Consider the following 21,861-nt stretch of genomic DNA (forward strand, 5'->3'; position numbering starts at 1 on the left):
ACTGCCAACCTGTCAGCAGTCCTGATGGCACAAGGGTTTAACCCACTGCACCACCAGAGGCTCAGATAACATTACATATACAGTGTTCCCTCATTTATTGCTAGTGTTAGGTTCTAGGCCCACCCGCAATAAGTGAAAATCCACGAAGTAGGGATGCTATATTTATTTTAATATTCATACATTATTTTAGTATTTATACATTATTTTAAGTCTCTATCAACCAATTGTGTGTTGATAAATCACCTCCTTCTCCTCACGTTGCCACTTGGGCTCCTTTTCTCTCCCTTTGGCTTCCTTCCTCCCTTCCTTAGGCTGTAAATTGTACTTTTTATTATTTATAATAGTCTTTTAGAGTTTATTGAAAAACCGTGAAACAGCGAACCCGCAAAAAGTGAACTGCGAAGTAGTGAGGTAACACTGTACTGTATACACACACACACACACACTAAAAAGATATGAAAAGAGTCAGCCCTTTACATTCGCTGGGGTTAGTGGCACATGAATAAAGAAACCATGAATAAAGAAATGATCACACTGGGGGGTGTAGATATTCCTAGAGATAATCAGTCTGTGAATAACCAAATCCAGAAAAATTAAAACCGCAAATGTGGAGGTCAATAAGCCTGACAGCTGTGCTGCTTTTAGCAATATCGTAAAAAGGCTAAACCTTGAAAGCGAACAAGAGGTTAAGATGACCTCTCATACAGGCATGAATGGGAGGACCCATCACAAGAAACACAAGATGCATCTACATCAGGCATGGGCAAATTTTGGCCCTTCGGGTGTTTTGGATTTCAACTCCCACAATTCCTAACAGCCTACTGGCTAGAACCCCATGATTCCATAGCATTGAGCCAACTGCATTAATTTTAATGTAGATACACCCACAGACCACTTCCTAGAAAGCAAAGCACCTGCATTTCTGCAGAAGAAACCAAAACTAAGGTTTCTGGCTTCAGTACCAGTTTTTGTCCTTCAGGAGCAGGTCTTTTATAAAGCTAACAGCCCTTTGCAACCCAAGCAGCTCTATTACACCTCCCTTAATAATAGAGGAAATAAGTAAAATTATACTGTTGAGAGAAAAATCCATGCTCTTGTAACTACTGTGAGAACAGAAGCCAAAGTTTAGAGGGGACAGGGAATGCGAGAAGGAATGTCTAGGAATCAAATGTAAAATGAAGTCCCAGTGCCCTTTCGCACTCACATTTTTACTCAGTATTTTTCAATATTAAAAACTTGGACACTAATGCAGCTCATCTTTTAGGATTACGGTATCTAAAGGACTACACATCCAAGGGACAGTATAACTTCCAACACTATGTAACAAAATTTGCAAAACAATCTGTTCCTGGTTTGAAAGTGTTATTTCCTGTTTAATTGTGTGGTCCTTTGAAAGTAGTTGTCCTGTTCCATAAACTTTGTTTTTGGGGCTGCCACAAACTATGTTGAATTGGTTGAGATTCTATCAGATATTTGTTGAAAAACTGTAGCAAAATGGGTTGCTGTGAATTTTCCAGGCTGTATGGCTATGTTCCAGAAGCATTCTCTCCTGATGTTTTGCCTGCATCTATGGCAGGCATCCTCAGAGGTTGTGAGGTATATTGGAAACTAGGCAAGTGGGGTCTATATATCTGTAGAATATTCAGCGTGGGAAAAAGAACTCTTGTCTGTTTGAGGCAAGTGTGAATGTTGCAATTGGCCACCTTGATTAGAATTAAATAGCCTTTCAGCTTCAAGGTCTGGCTGCTTCCTGCCTGGGGGAATCCTTTGTTGGGAGGTGTTAGATGACCTTAATTGATTCATGTCTGGAATATCTCTGTTTTCAGAGTGTTGTTCTTTATTTACTGTCCTCCTCCCCGTTGTAGGACATGGCTCTACAAGGGCCGGAAAAATAGTACAGGTCAATAACTGGCTCAGAAAATGGTGTCAAGAGGAGCATTTTGGCTTCCTTGACCATGGTCTACTCTTCCAAGAGGATGGACTACTGGCAAGCGATGGGGTGCATCTCACACAAGTAGGAAAACATCTTTTTGCACACAGACTCACAAACCTCATCAGGCGCACTTTAAACTAAATCCACTGGGGGAGGGGAACAACAGCCTGGCGAACACTATATTACCCACGACCACAGGGAACCGCCGTAAGGCTAAACGGAGGGCTGCACAAACACAGCAAGGACCAAGTACAGAGAGCACAATAATCCCAAATAAACAGTTCGAGGGGAGGTCACAGGGGCTTACATGTCTTTACACTAATGCTCAGAGCATGGGAAATAAGCAAGACGAACTCCAACTCCTAGCACAGCACCACACATACGATGTCATAGGCATCACTGAAACCTGGTGGGATGACTCCCATCACTGGAATTTAACCATTGAGGGCTATAACCTCTTTCACATAAATAGAACAAAGGGGAGAGGAGGGGGAGTAGCTTTATATGTCAAAAACAGTTACGTTGCAGAAGAAATGCAAGACTGTAATCCGGGAAACCAGCTTGAAAGCATCTGGATAAGAATCAAGGGAACCGGGACTCAAAAAGATCTTGTCGTGGGTGTCTACTACAGACCTCCGAGTCAGGATGAAGGACTTGATGAAGCCTTCTGTCAACAGCTGACCAAACAGGCACAAAGAAGAGATATAGTAGTCATGGGCGATTTCAATTATCCCGATATCTGCTGGAAAACAAACTCAGCCAAGAGTACAAAGTCCAACAAATTCCTCACTTGCCTTGCAGATAATTTTATGGTCCAGAAGGTAGAAGAGGCAACAAGGGGATCAGCAACTCTTGATCTAATCTTAACAAATGTGGAAGACCTGATCAATACAGTTGAAGTGGTTGGATCCTTAGGGGCAAGTGACCATGTGCTCCTGCAGTTTGCAATACAAAGGAATGCTGAAACTAAGACAAGTCAAACACGCATTCTGGACTTTAAGAGAGCTGACTTCCAAAAAATGAAGGAATTACTGAGCGGCATTCCATGGACGCCGATATTAAAAAACAAGGGAGTTAAGGATGGATGGGAGTTTTTCAAAAGTGAAATACTCAAGGCGCAAATGCAAACAGTGCCAACAAAGAAGAAAAATAAGACAAGTGCAAAGAAGCCAGAATGGATGTCCAAAGAACTTCTAACTGAGCTAAAGCTCAAAAGTGACATGCACAAGAAGTGGAAAAGGGGAGAAATCACCAAAGAAGAATTCAAACGTATAGCCAACTCCTGTAGGGAAAAGGTTCGCAAGGCTAAAGCGCAAAATGAGCTCAGGCTTGCCAGGGACATAAAAAACAACAAAAAAGGTTTTTTTGCTTATGTTGGTAGAAAAAGGAAGAAAAAGGAGGCGATAGGGCCACTGCAAGGAGTAGATGGGGTGATGGTGACAGGGGATAGGGAAAAGGCAGAACTGCTTAATGCCTTCTTTGCCTCGGTCTTCTCACAAAAAGAAAGCCATCTTCAACCTCAGCAACATGGAATGGACGAAGGATTGGGGGAAATCCAACCCCAAATAGGGAAACAAGTTGTCCAGGAACACCTGGCCACTCTAAACGAATTCAAGTCCCCAGGGCCAGATCAGCTACATCCAAGAGTATTGAAGGAACTAGCGGAAGTTATTTCAGAACCACTGGCAATCATCTTCGAGAGTTCTTGGAGAACAGGAGAAGTCCCAGCAGATTGGAGGAGGGCGAATGTGGTCCCTATCTTCAAGAAGGGAAAAAAGAACGACCCAAACAATTACCGTCCGGTCAGCCTCACATCAATACCAGGCAAGATTCTGGAAAAGATCATTAAGGAAGTGGTCTGCAAACACTTAGAAACAAATGCGGTCATTGCTAATAGTCAACACGGATTTACCAAAAACAAGTCATGCCAGACTAATCTGATCTCTTTTTTCGATAGAGTTACGAGTTGGGTCGATACAGGGAATGCCGTGGATGTAGCATATCTAGATTTCAGTAAGGCCTTCGACAAAGTCCCCCACGACCTTCTGGCAAACAAACTAGTAAAATGTGGGCTAGACAAAACTACGGTTAGGTGGATCTGTAATTGGCTAAGTGAACGAACCCAAAGGGTGCTCACCAATGCGTCGTCTTCATCATGGAAAGAAGTGACAAGTGGAGTGCCGCAGGGCTCCGTCCTGGGCCCGGTTCTGTTCAACATCTTTATTAACGACTTAGACGAAGGGTTAGAAGGCACGATCATCAAGTTTGCAGATGACACCAAACTGGGAGGGATAGCTAACACTCCAGAAGACAGGAGCAGAATTCAAAACGATCTTGACAGACTAGAGAGATGGGCCGAAACTAACAAAATGAAGTTCAACAGGGACAAATGCAAGATACTTCACTTCGGCAGAAAAAATGGAAATCAAAGATACAGAATGGGGGACGCCTGGCTTGACAGCAGTGTGTGCGAAAAAGATCTTGGAGTCCTCGTGGACAACAAGTTAAACATGAGCCTACAATGTGATGCGGCAGCTAAAAAAGCCAATGGGATTTTGGCCTGCATCAATAGGGGAATAACGTCTAGATCCAGGGAAGTCATGCTCCCCCTCTATTCTGCCTTGGTCAGACCACACCTGGAATACTGTGTCCAGTTTTGGGCACCGCAGATGAAGGGAGATGCTGACAAGCTGGAAAGCGTCCAGAGGAGGGCAACTAAAATGATTAAGGGTCTGGAGAACAAGCCCTATGAGGAGAGGCTTAAAGAGCTGGGCATGTTTAGCCTGCAGAAGAGAAGGCTGAGAGGAGACATGATAGCCATGTACAAATATGTGAGGGGAAGTCATAGGGAGGAGGGAGCAAGCTTATTTTCTGCTGCCCTGCAGACTAGGACACGGAACAATGGCTTCAAACTACAGGAAAGGAGATTCCACCTGAACATCAGGAAGAACTTCCTCACTGTGAGGGCTGTTCGGCAGTGGAACTCTCTCCCCCGGGCCGTGGTGGAGGCTCCTTCTTTGGAGGCTTTTAAGCAGAGGCTGGATGGCCATCTGAAGGGGGTGCTTTGAATGCGATTTCCTGCTTCTTAGCGGGGGGTTGGACTAGATGGCCCTTGAGGTCTCTTCCAACTCTACTATTCTATGATTCTATGATTCTATGATTCTATGATTTTAGAGTTTTTTTTTTAAACTAGTAGCCAGATTTTGTTCATTTTCATGGTTTCTCCCTTTCTGTTGAAAATGTATTGCAGGATGTCCCACAAACACAAAAATGTTGCAGTTTCATAAACTTTTTCCATGTTTTTATGATAGAACCAATTAGGAGATGACATTTATCACTCAAGGACAAAAATCAAGTTATACAATCACCTCCCCAGTCAATCGATTCTGGACAGGTGACAGTCTCTCAGCCTGAGGGAGCAAAACTGTTCCCAACAGGTCTTGCCAAGCAGCCTTTGTCATCGAAAATGAAAGGAAACTACAACAACACTCTAAAAACAGGGGTATTCCAGATATGAAGCAATCAGGGCCAGCTAAAACCTTCCAACAAAGGATACCCCCAAGAAGGAATCAGCCAGGCCTTGAAGCTGCAAGGCTTTTCAATGCTAATCAAGATGATTAATTGCAACATAATTCTTTCTCTCACCCTGGACATTCCACAAATATATAAATAAACCCCACTTGCCTAGTTTCCAACAGTCCTCACAACCTCTGAGGACGGCTGCCATAGATGTGGGCGAAACATCAGGAGGGAATGCTTCTGGAAGATGGCCATACAGCTCAAAAAAGTCACAGCAACCCACAACTGCTGGGGTGTTTCAAAAAGGTGGACCCAATTTGAAACGGCCAAAAATGACAATCGCCAAGCTCCCATAAGCATGGGAGCCATGGTAGTTAAAGTGGCCTCAAAGTGCATTACTTTTCCAGTGCAGATGCACGCCATGAAAGCAGGCGATCTGGCTAAAATTTGTTTCCCCGTGCAGGATGCAGCCAAGCTTTGAAGCTGCAAGGCCATTCAAGTCTAATCAAGGTGATTATATTGTAACATTGACAGACTAGAGTTCTTTCTCCCACCCTGGACTTTCCAGAGATATATCAACCCCACTTGCCTAGTTTCCAACAAACCTCACAACCTCTTGAGGATGTCTGCCATAGAGGTGGGCGAAACGTCAGGAGGGAATGGAAAACTCTTATCAACCCAAAGGAGGGAGAGTTTGGGGATTTCCCAAAGCCAGGCAGAGCACAATAGCAGCCAGCCAAGGGCCAGCAGGGGCGTTGCCCGCCGAGGCCAGGTGACTTCCCCTGAACTCCCTGCCCCGAGGAGCCTCCTCGCTCTTTCCCGGATCCCTCCCTGCCTTCCTTCCTTACCTTCCTCATTGTGTTCTCCAAATCCATGTTGGGTTCGAGTCCAGCAGGATCCCGGGAAGAGGCTTCTGCCTGGGTCTCTCTCTCTCTGGTGCACTTTAACGCTGCCCTTCTGCTCCCTTCCTGACCATCAGCTGCAGGGAATGGGAGGGAGGCGGCTCTCGCTCTTCCGCTCTCCTGCGGCTGCAGTGGGGAGGAGGGAAGGAACAAAGGAAGCGCTGCAGCCAATCGGGGCTCAGCACGGGAAGGCCCGCTAGCCAATCGCCGCGCCTTCCGAATACCTTTTCGCTCCTGCCCCACTCGAGAGAGATTCCCTAGAGTAGCAATTTGCCACCAACAGTCTTCACTGTGAGAAGGAATGCAGTTTGACACTGTAAAGGACTATGAACGACTAAGGTTCTTTCAGGCAGGGGGAATCTTTTTATCCCACCGCTGCCACTAATTTGTAAAGGTGCAACCACCAAAGACTCAGAGAGGAGACGTTTTACTCCCCACCCCCCCTACATCTTCTTATTCACTTTAGATCAGTGATGGGCAACCTATGACACGCGTGTCAGCACTGACACGCCTAGCCATTTTTGCTGACACGCTGCTGCATGCAGATTGATTGGATGACTATGTCTTTTGTGGCCAAATTCGGTGTGATTTGGTCCAGTGGTTTTGTTGTTTACTCAATGGGAATTATGCACATTACATTATCATTATATCATTCTACTAGTTGTGCCCGGCCACACGTTGCTGTGGCTAGGACTTAATTTTTCTTTTCTTTTTGTTGTATGAACGTAGAGGCGTGGATGAGAGGTTGTGCTGTCAATTTTCAAGGTTGTGGGGCGTTTAGTTTAGTTGTTTTGTCCGGTGCCATGATTCCATTACCCTTTTATATATATATATATATATATATATATATATATATATATATATAATTCTATTATTATTGTAGTATATTATCATATTTTATTACGACACAGCAAACAAGATAGATATGCTGGATTTCATATCACAAAATCACAAGTCGAACACTTCCCAAGTGTCTAGGACTGTGTGATGTATTTTCGGATGATGCGCGCAGATCCCAGCAGGGTGGCCTTTTGCAGTTGGCAGATCGTAATTTTGTCAATGTCTAATGTTTCCAAATGCTGGCTGAGATCTTTTGGCACGCCACCCAGTGTGCCCATCACCACCGGGACCACCTGCACTGGTTTCTGCCAGAGTCTTTGAAGTTCAATCTTGAGGTCCTGATAGCGGCTGAGTTTCCTGTTATTTTTTGTCAATGCGACTGTCACCTGGGATGGCAACATCAATGATCCAAACCTTTTTCTTTTCCACAACTGTGATGTCTGGTGTGTTGTGTTCCAGAACTTTGTCAGTCTGGATTCGGAAGTCCCACAGTATCTTTGCGTGCTCATTTTCCAATACTTTTGCAGGTTTGTGATCCCACCAGTTCTTTGCTGCTGGTAGGTGGTACTTGAGGCATAAGTTCCAGTGGATCATTTGGGCCACATAGTTGTGCCTCTGTTTGTAGTCTGTGCAATTTTCTTACAGCAGCTGAGGATATGATCCATGGTTTCGTCGGTTTCAGGCCTTCTGTCTCCTTCTTCAGGGTCCCATTCGTGAGCCATAGCCAGGTCTTCTCCTTATCAGCTTTTCCTTCAATTTTGTCAATTCTGTCAATTTTTATCATATTATTACTATTATATTATTATTATATTATTCATTATTCATGACTACATTGAAACTAGAATAGAGAGAAATCAGCGTGGAAACTGCAAGAGGTACCATAGATTGTTGTACATGGAAATAATGGTAGTAAATAGTTTTTGATTCATTAAATACAGTTATATATTACAATTATACATTTTTGTTATTTAAACTATACATATTGCACAATTATGATTTTTTTTTTCTTGAAGTGACACACCACCCAAGTCATGCTAGGTTTTTTTTTTGGTGAATTTTGACACACCAAGCGCAAAAGGTTGCCCATCATTGCTTTAGATGGTAACGCAACTTGGTTTATAATATATGCGTCAGAGGCTTAGATGTTGGAGGAACAATAACAAGTTTATTCAGGCAAAGAGCTTAGTGTTTACAATGTTGTTTCTCACTTAGAAGCACTTTTATTAACAGTTACAATACTAGAATGAGGTGAGTCAAACTCCCTAAAGTGTCACTTCTTCTACTTAAAGTAGTTAGAACTTCTTCCTCTGCTACTTTTAACCCGCAGTCTGCCCTGTGATATACGATCACAGATTCTCTGTTCCTTACCAGGACACAGACTACATTAAATAAGTCACCAAACTTATTTTAAACCGACTCAAAATGAACAATTGAGTCTCCTTGATCCCCTCAACCTAGGATCAGTCTTCCCTGTGCCTCATCAGAGAACAGGCTAAATCCCTTTTATTTTAAACTGTGCACTTCAACAAAACGGCAGTTGGCTCCGCCTACTTTTCCATGGCAACCAGCCTCTGTGTGCTGAGATGCAATAACTGTAATACTTACCTTTTTGAAACACAAACACACAACATAACATCTGTAAATCAAAAATTCATTCTTCATTACAGACACTACTTTGGCCCCTTCTGAATGTTGCCATTATTATGCTGTAAACCGCTTTGAGTCCCCCCTGGGGTGAGAAACGTGGTACTGTATATAAATATAAATACAGTAAATAAAGAATAAATAATTATACACTGTCATATAAAATCCAGGTTATCTGTTTTGAACTGGATTATATGGCAGTCTAAACTCATATAATCCAGTTCAAAGCAGATGAAGTGGATCAATATCTTTCATAATCTGGATTTTATATATATGGTCATCTAGAAGGTCATGTTGGAGCCCCCAGTGGCACAGCGTGTTAAAGTGCTGAGCTGCTGAACTTGCAGACCAAAGGTCGCAAGTTCAAATCCGGGGAGTGTAGTGAGCACCCGCTGTTAGCCCCAGCTTCTCCCAACCTAGCAGTTTGAAAACATGCAAATGTGAGTAGATCAATAGGGACCACTCCGGCGGGAAGGTAACGGCGCTCCATGCAGTTATGCTGGCCACATGACCTTGGAGGAGTCTACGGACAATGCTGGCTCTTCAGCTTAGAAATGGAGATGAGCACTAACCCCCAGAGTTGGACATGATTGGACTTAACCTCAGAGGAAATTTTTACCTTTACTATCAAGTTGGGATAGTTAGTTTGCCATAAAGCAAAAATAAAACATTTATACTGCATGATCTATAGTGGCATGTCTCTGTTTTCTGGCCGTTCAAAGACATGGTTATTCAGTTTAATAGCTGAGTTACCTGTGTGCCATTAAATGAATGCTTATGAATATCACATGTTCAAAGGTTTGACTTCTAACAAGGTTGTGCTTTTCTTGACTAGTGGTTTTGAAAAGATGATCTCCACATGTTCATGGAGAATCACATTTGCCAAACGGATATGAAATAATTTTCCTTTTCAATAAGGTTATGATTGCCGTTTATTTCCAAAGGGATATGTGCCCAGAGACTGGGTGTAGTTATTTCCAATAGGTTGTGTCCAATAGTCTAGAATCATATTATCCAGTTAAAAGCAGATAAAGTGGATTATTTGCTTTGATAATCTGGATTATATATATGATAGTGTAGAAGGGCTTTTGTCTGCTCTTCCTCAGGGCTATGGGATCCTGGCAGTTGTAGTCTGACAAGGTCTTTAGCCCTTTCTGTACCAAAAAGTTGGTTCCTCAGCAAACTACGAGGATTCCATAGCTGTGAGACATGGTAAGTGGTAGCAGACTTCATGCATTCTAAGGCTGGATCTACACTGCCATATAAAATCCAGATTACCTGCTCTGAACTGGATAATATGGCAGTGTGGGCTCGTATAATCCAGTTCAAAGCACATAATGTGCATTATTTGCTTTGATAATCTGGATTATATGTCAGGTAGATCCAACCTAAGATGCACTGGCACCTCCGTTTTTCCAGCTGAGTCTTTTGTAGGCACTTCTGAGGGTAAATCTACACTGTAGAATGAATGCGGTTTGATGCCAGTTGAACTGCCACGGCTCAATGCCATGGAATCCCAGGATGTGTAGTTTTACAAGGTCTTAAGCTTGGCTGTTAAAGTGGCGTTATACTGCATCCATTCAGCAGTGCAGATGCACCTTGAGAGCCATTCATAATGACGGAGGCATCTGATAAGGTCACTGCAAAGGTATTTGCTGACGCAGCCACAAGGCTCAGGCAATTAACTTCAGGAAGATTTGTCTCCATTTCTCTCTGCCTTTCCTGAGGGCCATGGGAGGGAAAATGAGAGCCATTTATAACAATTGATATGAGCCGATGGCCCATGAGCCGTAGATAATCCCCCTCGATTCATAAAGGGCTCCTGAACATCAAGTGATTTATGGCATGTAGGAAATGAAATCTCTCCCCATTCCCCTCCTGCCTTTGTCATTTTTCATATCGTCATTTTCTACATGTTGTTTGTTTTACTTTCCAGCTGCCTCCGGGAAGCGAAACAAAACGGACGTCTTGGAAAGGCTGTCAAACCCATTTACAGTAGTTTTTCCAGGCCGGCCCTGCCGTTAGGCAGAGTGAAATGGAAGCCTTGGCTGGAACGTTTTGGTTCATGATGTAAGGCCAGAAATTTGTGATTACTTCATTTATTATTATTAGGTCTTTCTCCCTGCCTTCTCTGCTTTAGCTGCCAGAGATAGAGAAAGGCACAGATGAGATTTTCTGTCTTGTTTTGCTACATTTGGCCCTCCTTACCCACAGATTCTGCAACCACAGATTCCATCATCCATGGCTGGAAAATATTAAGATATCCAAAGAGCAAACCTTGATTTTTGCCATTTATAAGCGATACTATTTTGCTGCGCCATTATATTTAAAGGGACTTGGGCATCTGGAAATTTGTTATCCATTAGGGTCTTTGAACTAACCTCCAGCTTTTACCTGACCTTAGTGAAGGGTCACTTTTGATGTTCTGCCTTAGGCAACAAATTGTATTTAGTGGTTACTCTGACTTTTTCTCATTCTCTTGAAGGGTACATCTATTCTGGACACTTAGGGCCCCTCCACAAAGCCATATAACCCAGAATATCAAGGCAGAATAACCCACAATGTAATCTTTGAATTGGAATATCTGAGTCCACACTGGCATATATCCCAGTTCGAAGCAGATAATGTGGGATTCTGTTCAGCTGTGTGGAAGGGACCCCAGGTTGATGTGAAACCGGCAGAGAATTTATTTATTTATTTATTTACAGTATTTATATTCCGCCCTTCTCACCCCGAAGGGCGGATAACATTACACATATAAGGCAAACATTCAATGCCTTAACATAGAACAAAGACAGAGACAAACGCGGGGCTCCGAGTTGGCCTCGAACTCATGACCTCTTGGTCAGAGTGATTTGTTGCAGCTGGTTGCTCAACAGCCTGCGCCACAGCCCGGCCCGTTTCACTGTGCGAATGACTGCATGTCGTCTTGGAATTGATTCAAGGCCTAGATGGTGCTTACACATTGCGGAGACTGGCTTGAAACCAATTCCAGGATCTCAGTATCTGCAGCTTGACAGCCGTGTAGAACACATACGGGGTACCCGTTCTTCATTTGGTTTCACCATGGAACATAGTTTACACTTAGTGTTATTATTGTTATTATTATTATGACAATGTTTATTTATACCCCTCTTTTTCTCTCCACAAGGAGACTCAAAGCGGATTACATTAAAAGCATTCCCATACAATGCCCACACTTAGACACTGGTGTGCATTATGGGCACTCTTTCAGAATATCCCCCAACTTTGCTTATTCTGGTTTAAAGTCCTTAATGTGCATTGCTTTGTGTGTTCATGGCATATGTCATTTAAACACTGTGTTGCCAAGCTACCTTCAAACCACCTTAAGTAGCCAGTGTATATATGCGTCTAATCCGGTTATTTTGCCTCCCATGCGTTTGTACTCTGAATCAAGCTCCACTGATCCCAATATGTTAATCAAACTGGACTCCAGTCTACTTAACTCAGGGGGGGGGGGGGGGGATAAACTTCACTACCATACACATTTGTATAAGGCACCCAGATCTATTAGATAAACTTTATATGCTAAAGGTATGTTTTTTAAAAGTTTAGGAGCCCCAACTTTCTTTGCATTTGACCACCCAAGGAATGGGTGGATTTCAGGTCAGGATGGGATACATGGCTCTTTTTTCTGCAAGACACATATATATGTGTGTGTGTTTTTAAAACATGTACTATATATACTCGAGTATAAGCCTAGATTTTTAGCCCTTTTTTTAAGACTGAAAAAGCCCCCCTCGGCTTATACTCGGGTGAGGGTCCTGGTTGCTTTATATTTGGGTCAGCTTATACTGAAGAATATATGGTACATTTATTATTTTTCTCTATTATTATTGGTATTTTTACATTTATTATTTTTCTCTATTATTGTTGCTACTATTACATTTATTTTACTCTATTTTTATTATTATTAATACATTTATTATTTCACTCTGATCTTCTTATTATTATTGCATTTATTATTTTACTCTATTATTACTTGTATTATTTTCCTGTATTTATTATTATTATTATATGTATTATTTTACTATATTATGATTAAAAGGATACATAAGCACATTTACATTGAAGAAGATGAGAATAATGATTTGATCAGAGTTGGACAGTCTTATCTTAAATTTGAGCTTTATGTAAATATTCAAAAACATTTAACCTACTGATGCCTCAATTAATGTAATTTTATTGGTATCTATTTTTATATCTGAAATTTACCAGCCTCAGCTTATACTGGAGTCAATGTTTTCCCAGTTTTTTTTGTGTTAAAATTAGGTGCCTCGGCTTATATTCGGGTCGGCTTATACTCGAGTATATACGGTAATTTGAACGTATTTACAAAGAAGGTGGAAACAAATAGGACTGTTTGCAGAGTGGTTAATCTTTCGGTGGAATGGATAACAACGACTGTTTTGAACTTTGACTCATGTGCCTGATTAAGATAAAGTTGATTCCTTGCCTTTCCATAATCTGGTATGTTAGCAACTGTTTCTAAACCTTTTTATTACCAACCAGTGTGGATAAAATCTGAAGCCCATTTTCCTGGAAGAGATTTCGCCACTTGGGCCTTCCCTTTGGCTAGCATTCCTCTGAAAGCTGAAAATACATAGCCAAATATGCCTCCCCAACCCTCGCAGCCCCAAACAGAGAACAATAAACAAAGGGAAAGATCAATGTGCAGTCTAACTGCACTGATCTCCCAAAAACAGACCCCTCCACAGGAACCAAAGACTGTGGGAAACCTGGACTTAGGTCCCTTCTACACTGCCCTTATATCCCAGGATCTGATCCCAAGTTATTTGATTTGAACTGGATTATATGAGTCTCCAGTGCTCAGATAATCAGGGATCCGATCCTTGGATATAAGGCAGTGTAGAAGGGACTTTATACATAGACTCATATACCTCTCTGCAAAAAAAGGAGCTTGTCTCCTTCTTCTACGCTGAGAGAATCAAGCTGGGTTTCCATCACTTTTCTTGAAAGAGGAAGGAGAGAATGTAGCCAAGCTGCTGTTCCTTCTTATGGCAGAAAAAGGAGACAAATTCCTTCCTTTGCCAAGGGAAGTGTTCCTGGGCTTCCCGCCAGATTTAGCATCCAGAGAGGGTGCTTCTTTCTTTTGGGAACTCAGTGTGAGTGATCTGATCTCCCGGCTGCCTTCTTCTTTGTCAAGGTAGAAAATCCCACAATATCTGCTTTGAACTGGGTTATCTCAATCCACACTGCCATATATCCCAATTCAAAGCAGAAAATGTAAGATTGTATTCAGCTATGTGGAATGGGCCAGAGTCTTCACATATAATTGAAACCCTGTATTGCAAAGTGTACAATCATTAATGGTACAGCAGCCTCTCCTGTTTTCTCTCATGCAAACTTCATTGCATTACACTTGGTACAGGGAAGCATATTTCACTGATCGGTTGATCTGTCATGATGTCTTGAGATATGCAACTGCTTAGGAAACCATATGCTGCTTGGTCTATCCTATTCTCTTTATAACTGGAATAATATTCGAGTAAAATATTTTCCACATGAAGCCTTGAATGGGCTTGGAATATCATAGTTATGCAAAATCAGATAATTTCAGAATGTTTTCCAGTTCTATCTTTCTCAAAAAACCTCTCACAATTGATGGGTAGCAACTGGCAAATAAGGTTCTGAGATGCAATGAAGTTTGTTTTCAAAAGGTTCCAAGTAAAAAGAAAAAGAAAAATGAATGATAAATGACAGCACATTGTTGGCTAGGAGTAGAGCATTATGTACAGATCAAAACTATCAACATATATCAAATCACTTCAATACACGGCTTGGAAAATTGCATTCTATAGCAAAAGCATGCATATCCCGAACACATTTTTTTCAGTTCCTGTAAAATTTCTTCAAATGGATTTCGTATCTTTTGGAAACAAACTACACAGTTGGGTAATGGAGATACAAAACAATTCATTTTTAAAGTTCTGTTCCTCTATCCCTTCCTCACCCCCCCCCCCCCCAATTGACACACAACATTAGTTGTCACTAAGCATGCTTTTGGAGACTTTTGTAATCTTAGCTCTTTAAAAATAGACCTCAAAGCTTATTCCTTCCTCCAGCATCCTGATATCTCCCTGTTTGTTCTCAGTGGCCTTGGTTTAATTCTAGTGGCATTCAGCATTACAGTCCAGTGCTTGACTCTTCTGTTTGGTATTTGAAGAATGACACCAATTCTGGTTTGTTTGTAAAAAAAATTTGCAATTTTTCCTTATTTGATTTTATGCGAATAACTCCAGAAGTACTTCTAGATCTAGTTGTGTTTATCTAACTTACTGTTGCACCACACTATTCTTTTGTATTTTGTCAGGATCACTTATCTACTATTGGTTTAATGTCAAACTCACTAATGCCACATAGAATCATATATTACATCGTGTGATTTCCTTTGGGCCCATGCTTTCTAAAAAACATAAATCTTTCCTTATTTCATTTTCACATATAAAAGGGGAAATCTCTTCCTCCCCATTAGATAGGATTGTGAGAGTTTTGCATATAAAGGTAAAGGTTTCCCTTTGAGTCTAGTCACGTCTAACTCTGGGGTTTGGTGCTCATCTCCATTTCTAAGCTGAAAAGCCAGCGTTGTCCATAAACACCTCCTGGGTCATGTGGCTGGCATAACTGCATGGAGTGCTGTTACCTTCCCACCAAGGTGGTACCTATTGATCTACTCACACTTACATGTTTTCAAACTGCTCATTTGGCAGAAGCTGGGGCTAACAGTGGGAGTTCACCCCATCCGGCAGATTTGAACTGCCAACCTTCCTGTCAGCAAGTTCAACAGCTCAGTGGTTTAACCCACTGCCCCACCATGGCATATGTTCCAGTTATTTTGACATTGTAGGAGATTTTCTTGCAAAAATGCCATGTGAATGGAAGACTTCAATGGTACAGATGATATTGGTGAATTGAGATGACTTTGTCGGAAGAATAGGAAAGTGGGTGAATATTTTTCACAGGCCTACAGTTTGTGTCCATATTTAACACTGCTGTCTCTGGAAAACAAATTGATTCACAACAGAATTCTGCTAATATTTTTAATTTCTGATGCCAATGCTATATTTCTGTGTGAATGGAGAATGCAAGAGCACAAATGATCAAGCATTGATAGTAAGTCCAAAGCTGCATGTTAGGAGTTTCAAGAATACAATACAGAACCTTTGGAGGGAAGGAGATTCATTTAGAATAAATTTTATTTTCTTATGTTTCAGAAAGAAAATTCTCCAAATAGTGGAAAACCTATTTGAAACATGAATAGACTGGATGTGGCCCTTAGGGTGCCAAAAAGGGGGGGCCCAGACACCCAAAGAGCTCCAAATTGCCACCAAATGCAGCTGTTTTGCCCTCCAATCCTTAACACCCACTTTTCCAAAAGCAAATTGATCAAAATCAAAGATGGTAGTGACATTGCATCACTTCCAGTCCTGTTAGGTGTTGTTGCAGACTGTCAGGGTATGAATTTGAAAATTGGCACATTTTGTTGCCGATTCCAATTTGAATCAAAATAGCAAGTTTGAATTCAAGCCTCACAAAACTTGGTCCATAAATCGTGTCTCATTATTTCAAGTTTCCCTCCTCTTCTTTAGAGATTGCATAGTTTGGTACAGATGGCTGTGGCATGTTAAAGCCAAATATTAATTTTCATTTTTCTGAATTCAGATGTAAGACCCTTCTGGAACACAATTCTGTTCACTTTTCAATGGATATGTATAAAAGTAGACTGCAAGAGATAGAAAAAAATTGGAGGAATACTTGGTAGGTTTATGTTTTGTTCTGCAAGTTTGCAACTGATAGCAAAACTTAGTGGTGCCGAGTTCTGAAAAACAGAAAAAAAGCAATCTCTTCTTTGAATCTCATGTAATAGCAGATGAAACTTGACTTGTTTTCTATCCTGTAGGATTATTCTGGCTGCTTGCATGACCAAACCATGGGATTGTTTGTAACAGTGCACATTTTAGGAGTCTGGAAGGATCAGAGGAATGATTGAATGTGACAAATTATATCAGACAAATGGTTTAGTCTGTTTTTGTCTAGTTGTTGTTACAACATCAAGGCGACTAATCTGTGCTTGGCTAAAGAACCAGTTTTGTTAAAGCATTCCATTTTCATTAGAAAACTATATGGGCTTTCTTTCATGCCACAAAAATGTTCTGCTTTAGTTGGGCCTTATAGCATTTAGTCATTTGGTGTCTTTGTACTTTCCATGTTAAAGCTTGCCCTATTTGGGCTGAAGCTATAGGATTCGGGGAGGAGGTAGGCTTTGAAAGAGGTAGCTATGTGCATTAAGTCCTGAAAAACAGCAGCAGAGTCTTGAAGGCTAATAATTTTTATTTAACAGGAAGTTGTTTGGACTTTATGCAACAGGTTTCATATCACCTATGTTAGGATAAAATGGATAACAGCAATGGAAGAGTCCAGTTGTACGTAAACTGATTTTTTTTTTTTTTTTGCTAAAATGAAAATGAGAACTTGGAAAAAACTGTGTTATGAGAGTTCAGGAAGAACCTTGTCAGTTGGCATGATAAATTGTTGAGGGAAGATGCTGATATGGAATGTGTAAATAATAAGGATGTAAGAGGTGGAATATTGGTTTTGGACTAAAGACTAGTCTAGCATTCATTGTATACAGTAGTCAAGCAGATCCCCATAGGAAGGTCACAAACAGGATGTAAATGTAACAGTATACTCCAGCAGCAACAGGTGGAAAGAGGCACTATATAGCCACCTTGACCATTTATAATCTTATTTACCATGAAATTAGTGTGTTTCCCATCACTGAAGATGCAGAATTTTAATGCATCTCAGGGCTCAGTTCAAAATCCCTGTGAAATTTTGACTGTATCCCTGATCATTATAGGAAAGGATTTACAAATTCTTTTTTCACATATTTAATCTTGATGGTTTTCCTCTTCATTCCTTCTTTTTCAGCTTCTGTTTTGGAGATGAAAGAATGATTCTGTTCATAATATAGATTGGTAGCTGTTCCTTTCTTTTGAACTTAATCAAAAAGCTTATGCAGTTAGAACAACTAGGAAATGTAGGACATATTAAAACCCTGGATTGAGGCCAGGGACTCAGTGAGAGAAGAATGCAAAAAGACACTATCAGTAGCCAAAAAAGGAGAAAAGCCACACTGGATGACAGATGAAACTCCTCAAGCTGTTCAAGACAGACAAAAAGGAAAGTAATAGGGAACAGAAGCAAAGTCAGAATCTGAATGCAGCCATTAAGCAATATTGTGTGCAAGAGAACTACTATAACTGTCAATGCTGAGAAATAGAAAATGACGACAGAAATAGAACAAGAAACTTCTGCCACAAGATCTCAGACATCAAAGGGAAATTTAACCAAGAGTGGAGATGGTATACAACCAGCAAGGGAACACACTGCATGATAAATAAGAAATAATGTACTGAAGAACTGCCATATTTACTCATGTATAAGTGGATCCCATGTATATGTTGAGGGCAGGGTTTGAGGCCAAAATTAGGGATTTTGATATAATCCGTGAATAAGTCAAGAGTAATTCCAACTCAAGGGGTCAGCCATCCCTGGCAACTGCCAGCATTTTCCCTTTCAGGTATGGAGAGAGTACAGGGTGCTTCTTTCAGGTCAGTGGTTCTCAACCTGTGGGTCCCCAGATGTTTTGGCTTTCAATTCCCAGAAATCCTAACAGCGGGTAAACTGACTGGGATTTCTGGGAGTTGTAGATCAAAAGACCTGGGTGCCCATAGGTTGAAAACCACTGTTTTATGTTCTCCTGAGACAGACTATGCTCTAGCCTTTTGGCACCCTACTTAGAGAAGTGAATGGTTCTATATATATATATATATATATATATATATAGAGAGAGAGAGAGAGAGAGAGAGAGAGAATGAGTTAAGGTTTAGTACTCATATTAACTTATGAATAAGCCAACCCAGGTTGTTTGGATTGATTTTTTGACTAAAATTTCTAGACTTATACATGTGTATATAAGCTAAATAAAACAGTTGAAAGAATTATAGATTAATTCCAGGAAGAGCAAATTGAAGATGAACCCACAATTTTAGAAAGTGATGTGGAAGCGGCTTCAAAGCAATTGGACGAAATAAATCACCAGCATGCCAATAGAGATGCTTCAAGCTAGAGAATCTACTTCAGTCTAACTAAAATATGGAAAACAAAATAATGGTCCATATATTGAAATCACTCAATATATGTTCCAGCACCCAAAAGATGTATACTAGAGATTGCAGCAACAACAGAATAATTGCATTAATCACCCATAAAAGCAAAGTGGTGCTCAAAAATCTACCATAAAAACTTTAAGTATATATGGAATGCGTAATATCAGATGTCCAAGCTGGATTCAGAAAAGGCACCTTGGATCATATTGCAAACATATGCTGGTTAATGGAACACATCAAAGTATTTTAGAAGAAAATTAGTCTGTTATTTATAGGTTTTAGTAAACCTGTGGCTGTGTACTATGGGATGGCATTAAAGAAATGGGTGTGCCACCCTATTTTATTGTCCTTATGCATAACATGTAATCACTCAGGACAATAGGCTACTATCAGCAAAAATACGATGAAATGCAATAGTTTTGGCAAGAGGCTCAGGCAAAGCAGCATTTTATTGTCTTATCCAGATAGGAAACTGAGGAAGGAGGCATGAAAATTGGAAGAAGGAACATCAGAAACCTATGATATACAGATGACACTATACTACTAGTAGAAAATAGTAAGGATTCTGAACAACTAGTGAATAAAGTCAAGGAAGTGTAGAGGTAGGTTTATCGTTGAAGATTATGAAAACAAAAATAATTACAGATTATTTATATAACTTTAAAATAGACAATGAAGATATTGATATAGTCAAAAATTTCCTACACCTTGGCTCAATCATTAATAAAAGTAGAGATTGCAATCAAGAAATCAGAAGATCCAGATTTAGAAGGTCAGCTATGAAGGAACTAGACAAGATCCTCCATCACTGAGTACTATAGTCAGGACTGTCCATGCCATTATATTTCTAATTTCTATGTACAATTGTGAAAGCTGGACAACTGATAAGAACAGAATTATTTAAAATGTGGTAGAGATGAGTTTTGAAGGTACCATGGTTTTCCAAGAAGATAAATAAATGAGCCTAAGAGCAAATCAAACCCGAACTCTTCCTAGACAAATAAGCTGAAACTGTCATATTTTGGACGTATCATTAGAAGACATGACTCACTAGAAAAGACAATTCATGGCAATGTAGAAGGCAGCAGGAAAAGAGGAAGACAATATAACAGGGGGGTTCATTTATTCAAGGGAACCTCAACCCTGAGTTTTCAAGACCTGGCCAGGGCTGTTGATGTCAGAGTGAGCTGAAGGTCCCTCATTTATAGGGTTATCTTAAGTTGAGGTTGACTTGATGGCAGTTAACATCAAAAACGTGTAGAATTGTAGTTTGTGGAAAATCTAATCAGATTGTATGTACTGTGGAAATGGACATGTCTAAACACATTAATACTGGCCTTGGCATAGCTGTTTCTATATTAAGGCATCAGTCTTCTGTGTAAACATGTCAAGGGCTATTCTGTTACATCAGTTCCAGATATTTTCACGTATATTCTCCAGGCACAAGCTTTTCGGTCAACACTTTTTAAGTAATACAAAACAAAAGATAATAGAATAAATATTCTTGCTTAAATATAGCAATACAGTATTGTATTTCAGTTATCAGATCTAACATTTTTAAAGGAATTGTTTATATTTGCAAACCTTGTGTATTGTTTTTCATAACTGAACATGCTATGGATAAATTTTACAGGTAATGTGATATATCTTTGTTTTTGTCATGGTCAAGTATCTGATATTAAATGGAGCAGTGGCTATCAAGAGCTAGTGTTATCAAAGATGCCCAACCCCACCCCTAATAAAAAGAAGACAAAGTGGGAATTGTAGTTTCCAAAGGAAGGAAGGTGTGATGAATTGGAAACCGCCTCTGTCCTCATGACCTGCAACAAACCTCCCAAAGGCCAGCAGTAGCCCATACTCCATAGTTCCCAAGCCCCCGTACACAGAAACAGTAGACTTCTAGATCTTTTTGAATCATAGTTACCATAAGCCTTCCTCACTGTCTACACTGACTAAGCCCTAAGGTATCTGCCATCTAATTTCTGGAGGTCTATGTGATTCCTGTCTCTTGTAGCTACTCTTATTTGAGAGATTCTCTTAGCAGTATGATTTTTTGTTCTTGGGTTATAAATGTCATTTTCTAATTACATCTGTCATAAAAACATGGAAAAGGTTTATTAAACTACAAAAACTTTGTTTTTGTGAGACACGCTGCAGCACATTTTACTATAGTTTTTCAATGAATATCTCATAGAATCTCAACCAAGTCAACATAGCTTGGGTCAACCACAAAAATGAAGTTTCTGGAGTATAACAACTACTTTAAACAGGAAATACATGCAAATACAGGAATAACACTTTCAAACCAGGATTTTTTTTCAAATTTTGTTACATAGTGCTATGGATGGTATAGTTGCACCCTGTGTACACAATAGTGAGTAATACAGTATACAGGGAAGCAAAATCTTAATTGAAGTAGGTGGCACTTTGCTATGATAATAACCAGAACAGGCTGTATTTATGAATGCCAAAGTGGGGAAAGCTATAATTGCCAAATCTACAAGTGGCAATGCGGTGTTTAATGGATCAGAATAAATTCGTACAGGGCAACTGTAGTTTTCTCCTGCTGGTGACTAATTAGTAAATGTAGGTAGATGCCATTACTAGTAAAAGGTTCTGAGAGGATAAGGCACAGCTTGTATTTAACCTGTTCAACCTCAAGATATTAAAAACCTCACTAATTTTCAAACTGGTTGTTTTCCAACATTGAGTGTTTGAAGTGCATTTCCTGTACACTTAATGCAGTATTTTGGAAATCCTAAACTTGGGGTTTAGGAGCCCCAGTGGCGAAGTGCGTTAAAGCGCTGAG

The 21,861-nt window shown here is 40.4% G+C and overlaps 1 protein-coding gene across 1 annotated transcript in view; it reads right to left on the reverse strand.

Annotated features, from left to right (window-relative positions):
• tes (testin LIM domain protein) overlaps positions 1–6,483 on the reverse strand; it is a 46,053-nt gene extending 39,570 nt beyond the window's left edge. The window contains exon 1 of the mRNA XM_003221211.4: positions 6,301–6,483. Coding sequence (XP_003221259.3) covers positions 6,301–6,327 — 27 coding nt within the window. The 5' untranslated portion in view covers positions 6,328–6,483. The remainder of the gene's footprint in view (positions 1–6,300) is intronic.
• Positions 6,484–21,861: the final 15,378 nt, after the last annotated feature.

Source organism: Anolis carolinensis, chromosome 5 (genome assembly GCF_035594765.1).
Source record: "Anolis carolinensis isolate JA03-04 chromosome 5, rAnoCar3.1.pri, whole genome shotgun sequence".
Classification (NCBI taxonomy): Eukaryota; Metazoa; Chordata; class Lepidosauria; order Squamata; family Dactyloidae; genus Anolis; species Anolis carolinensis.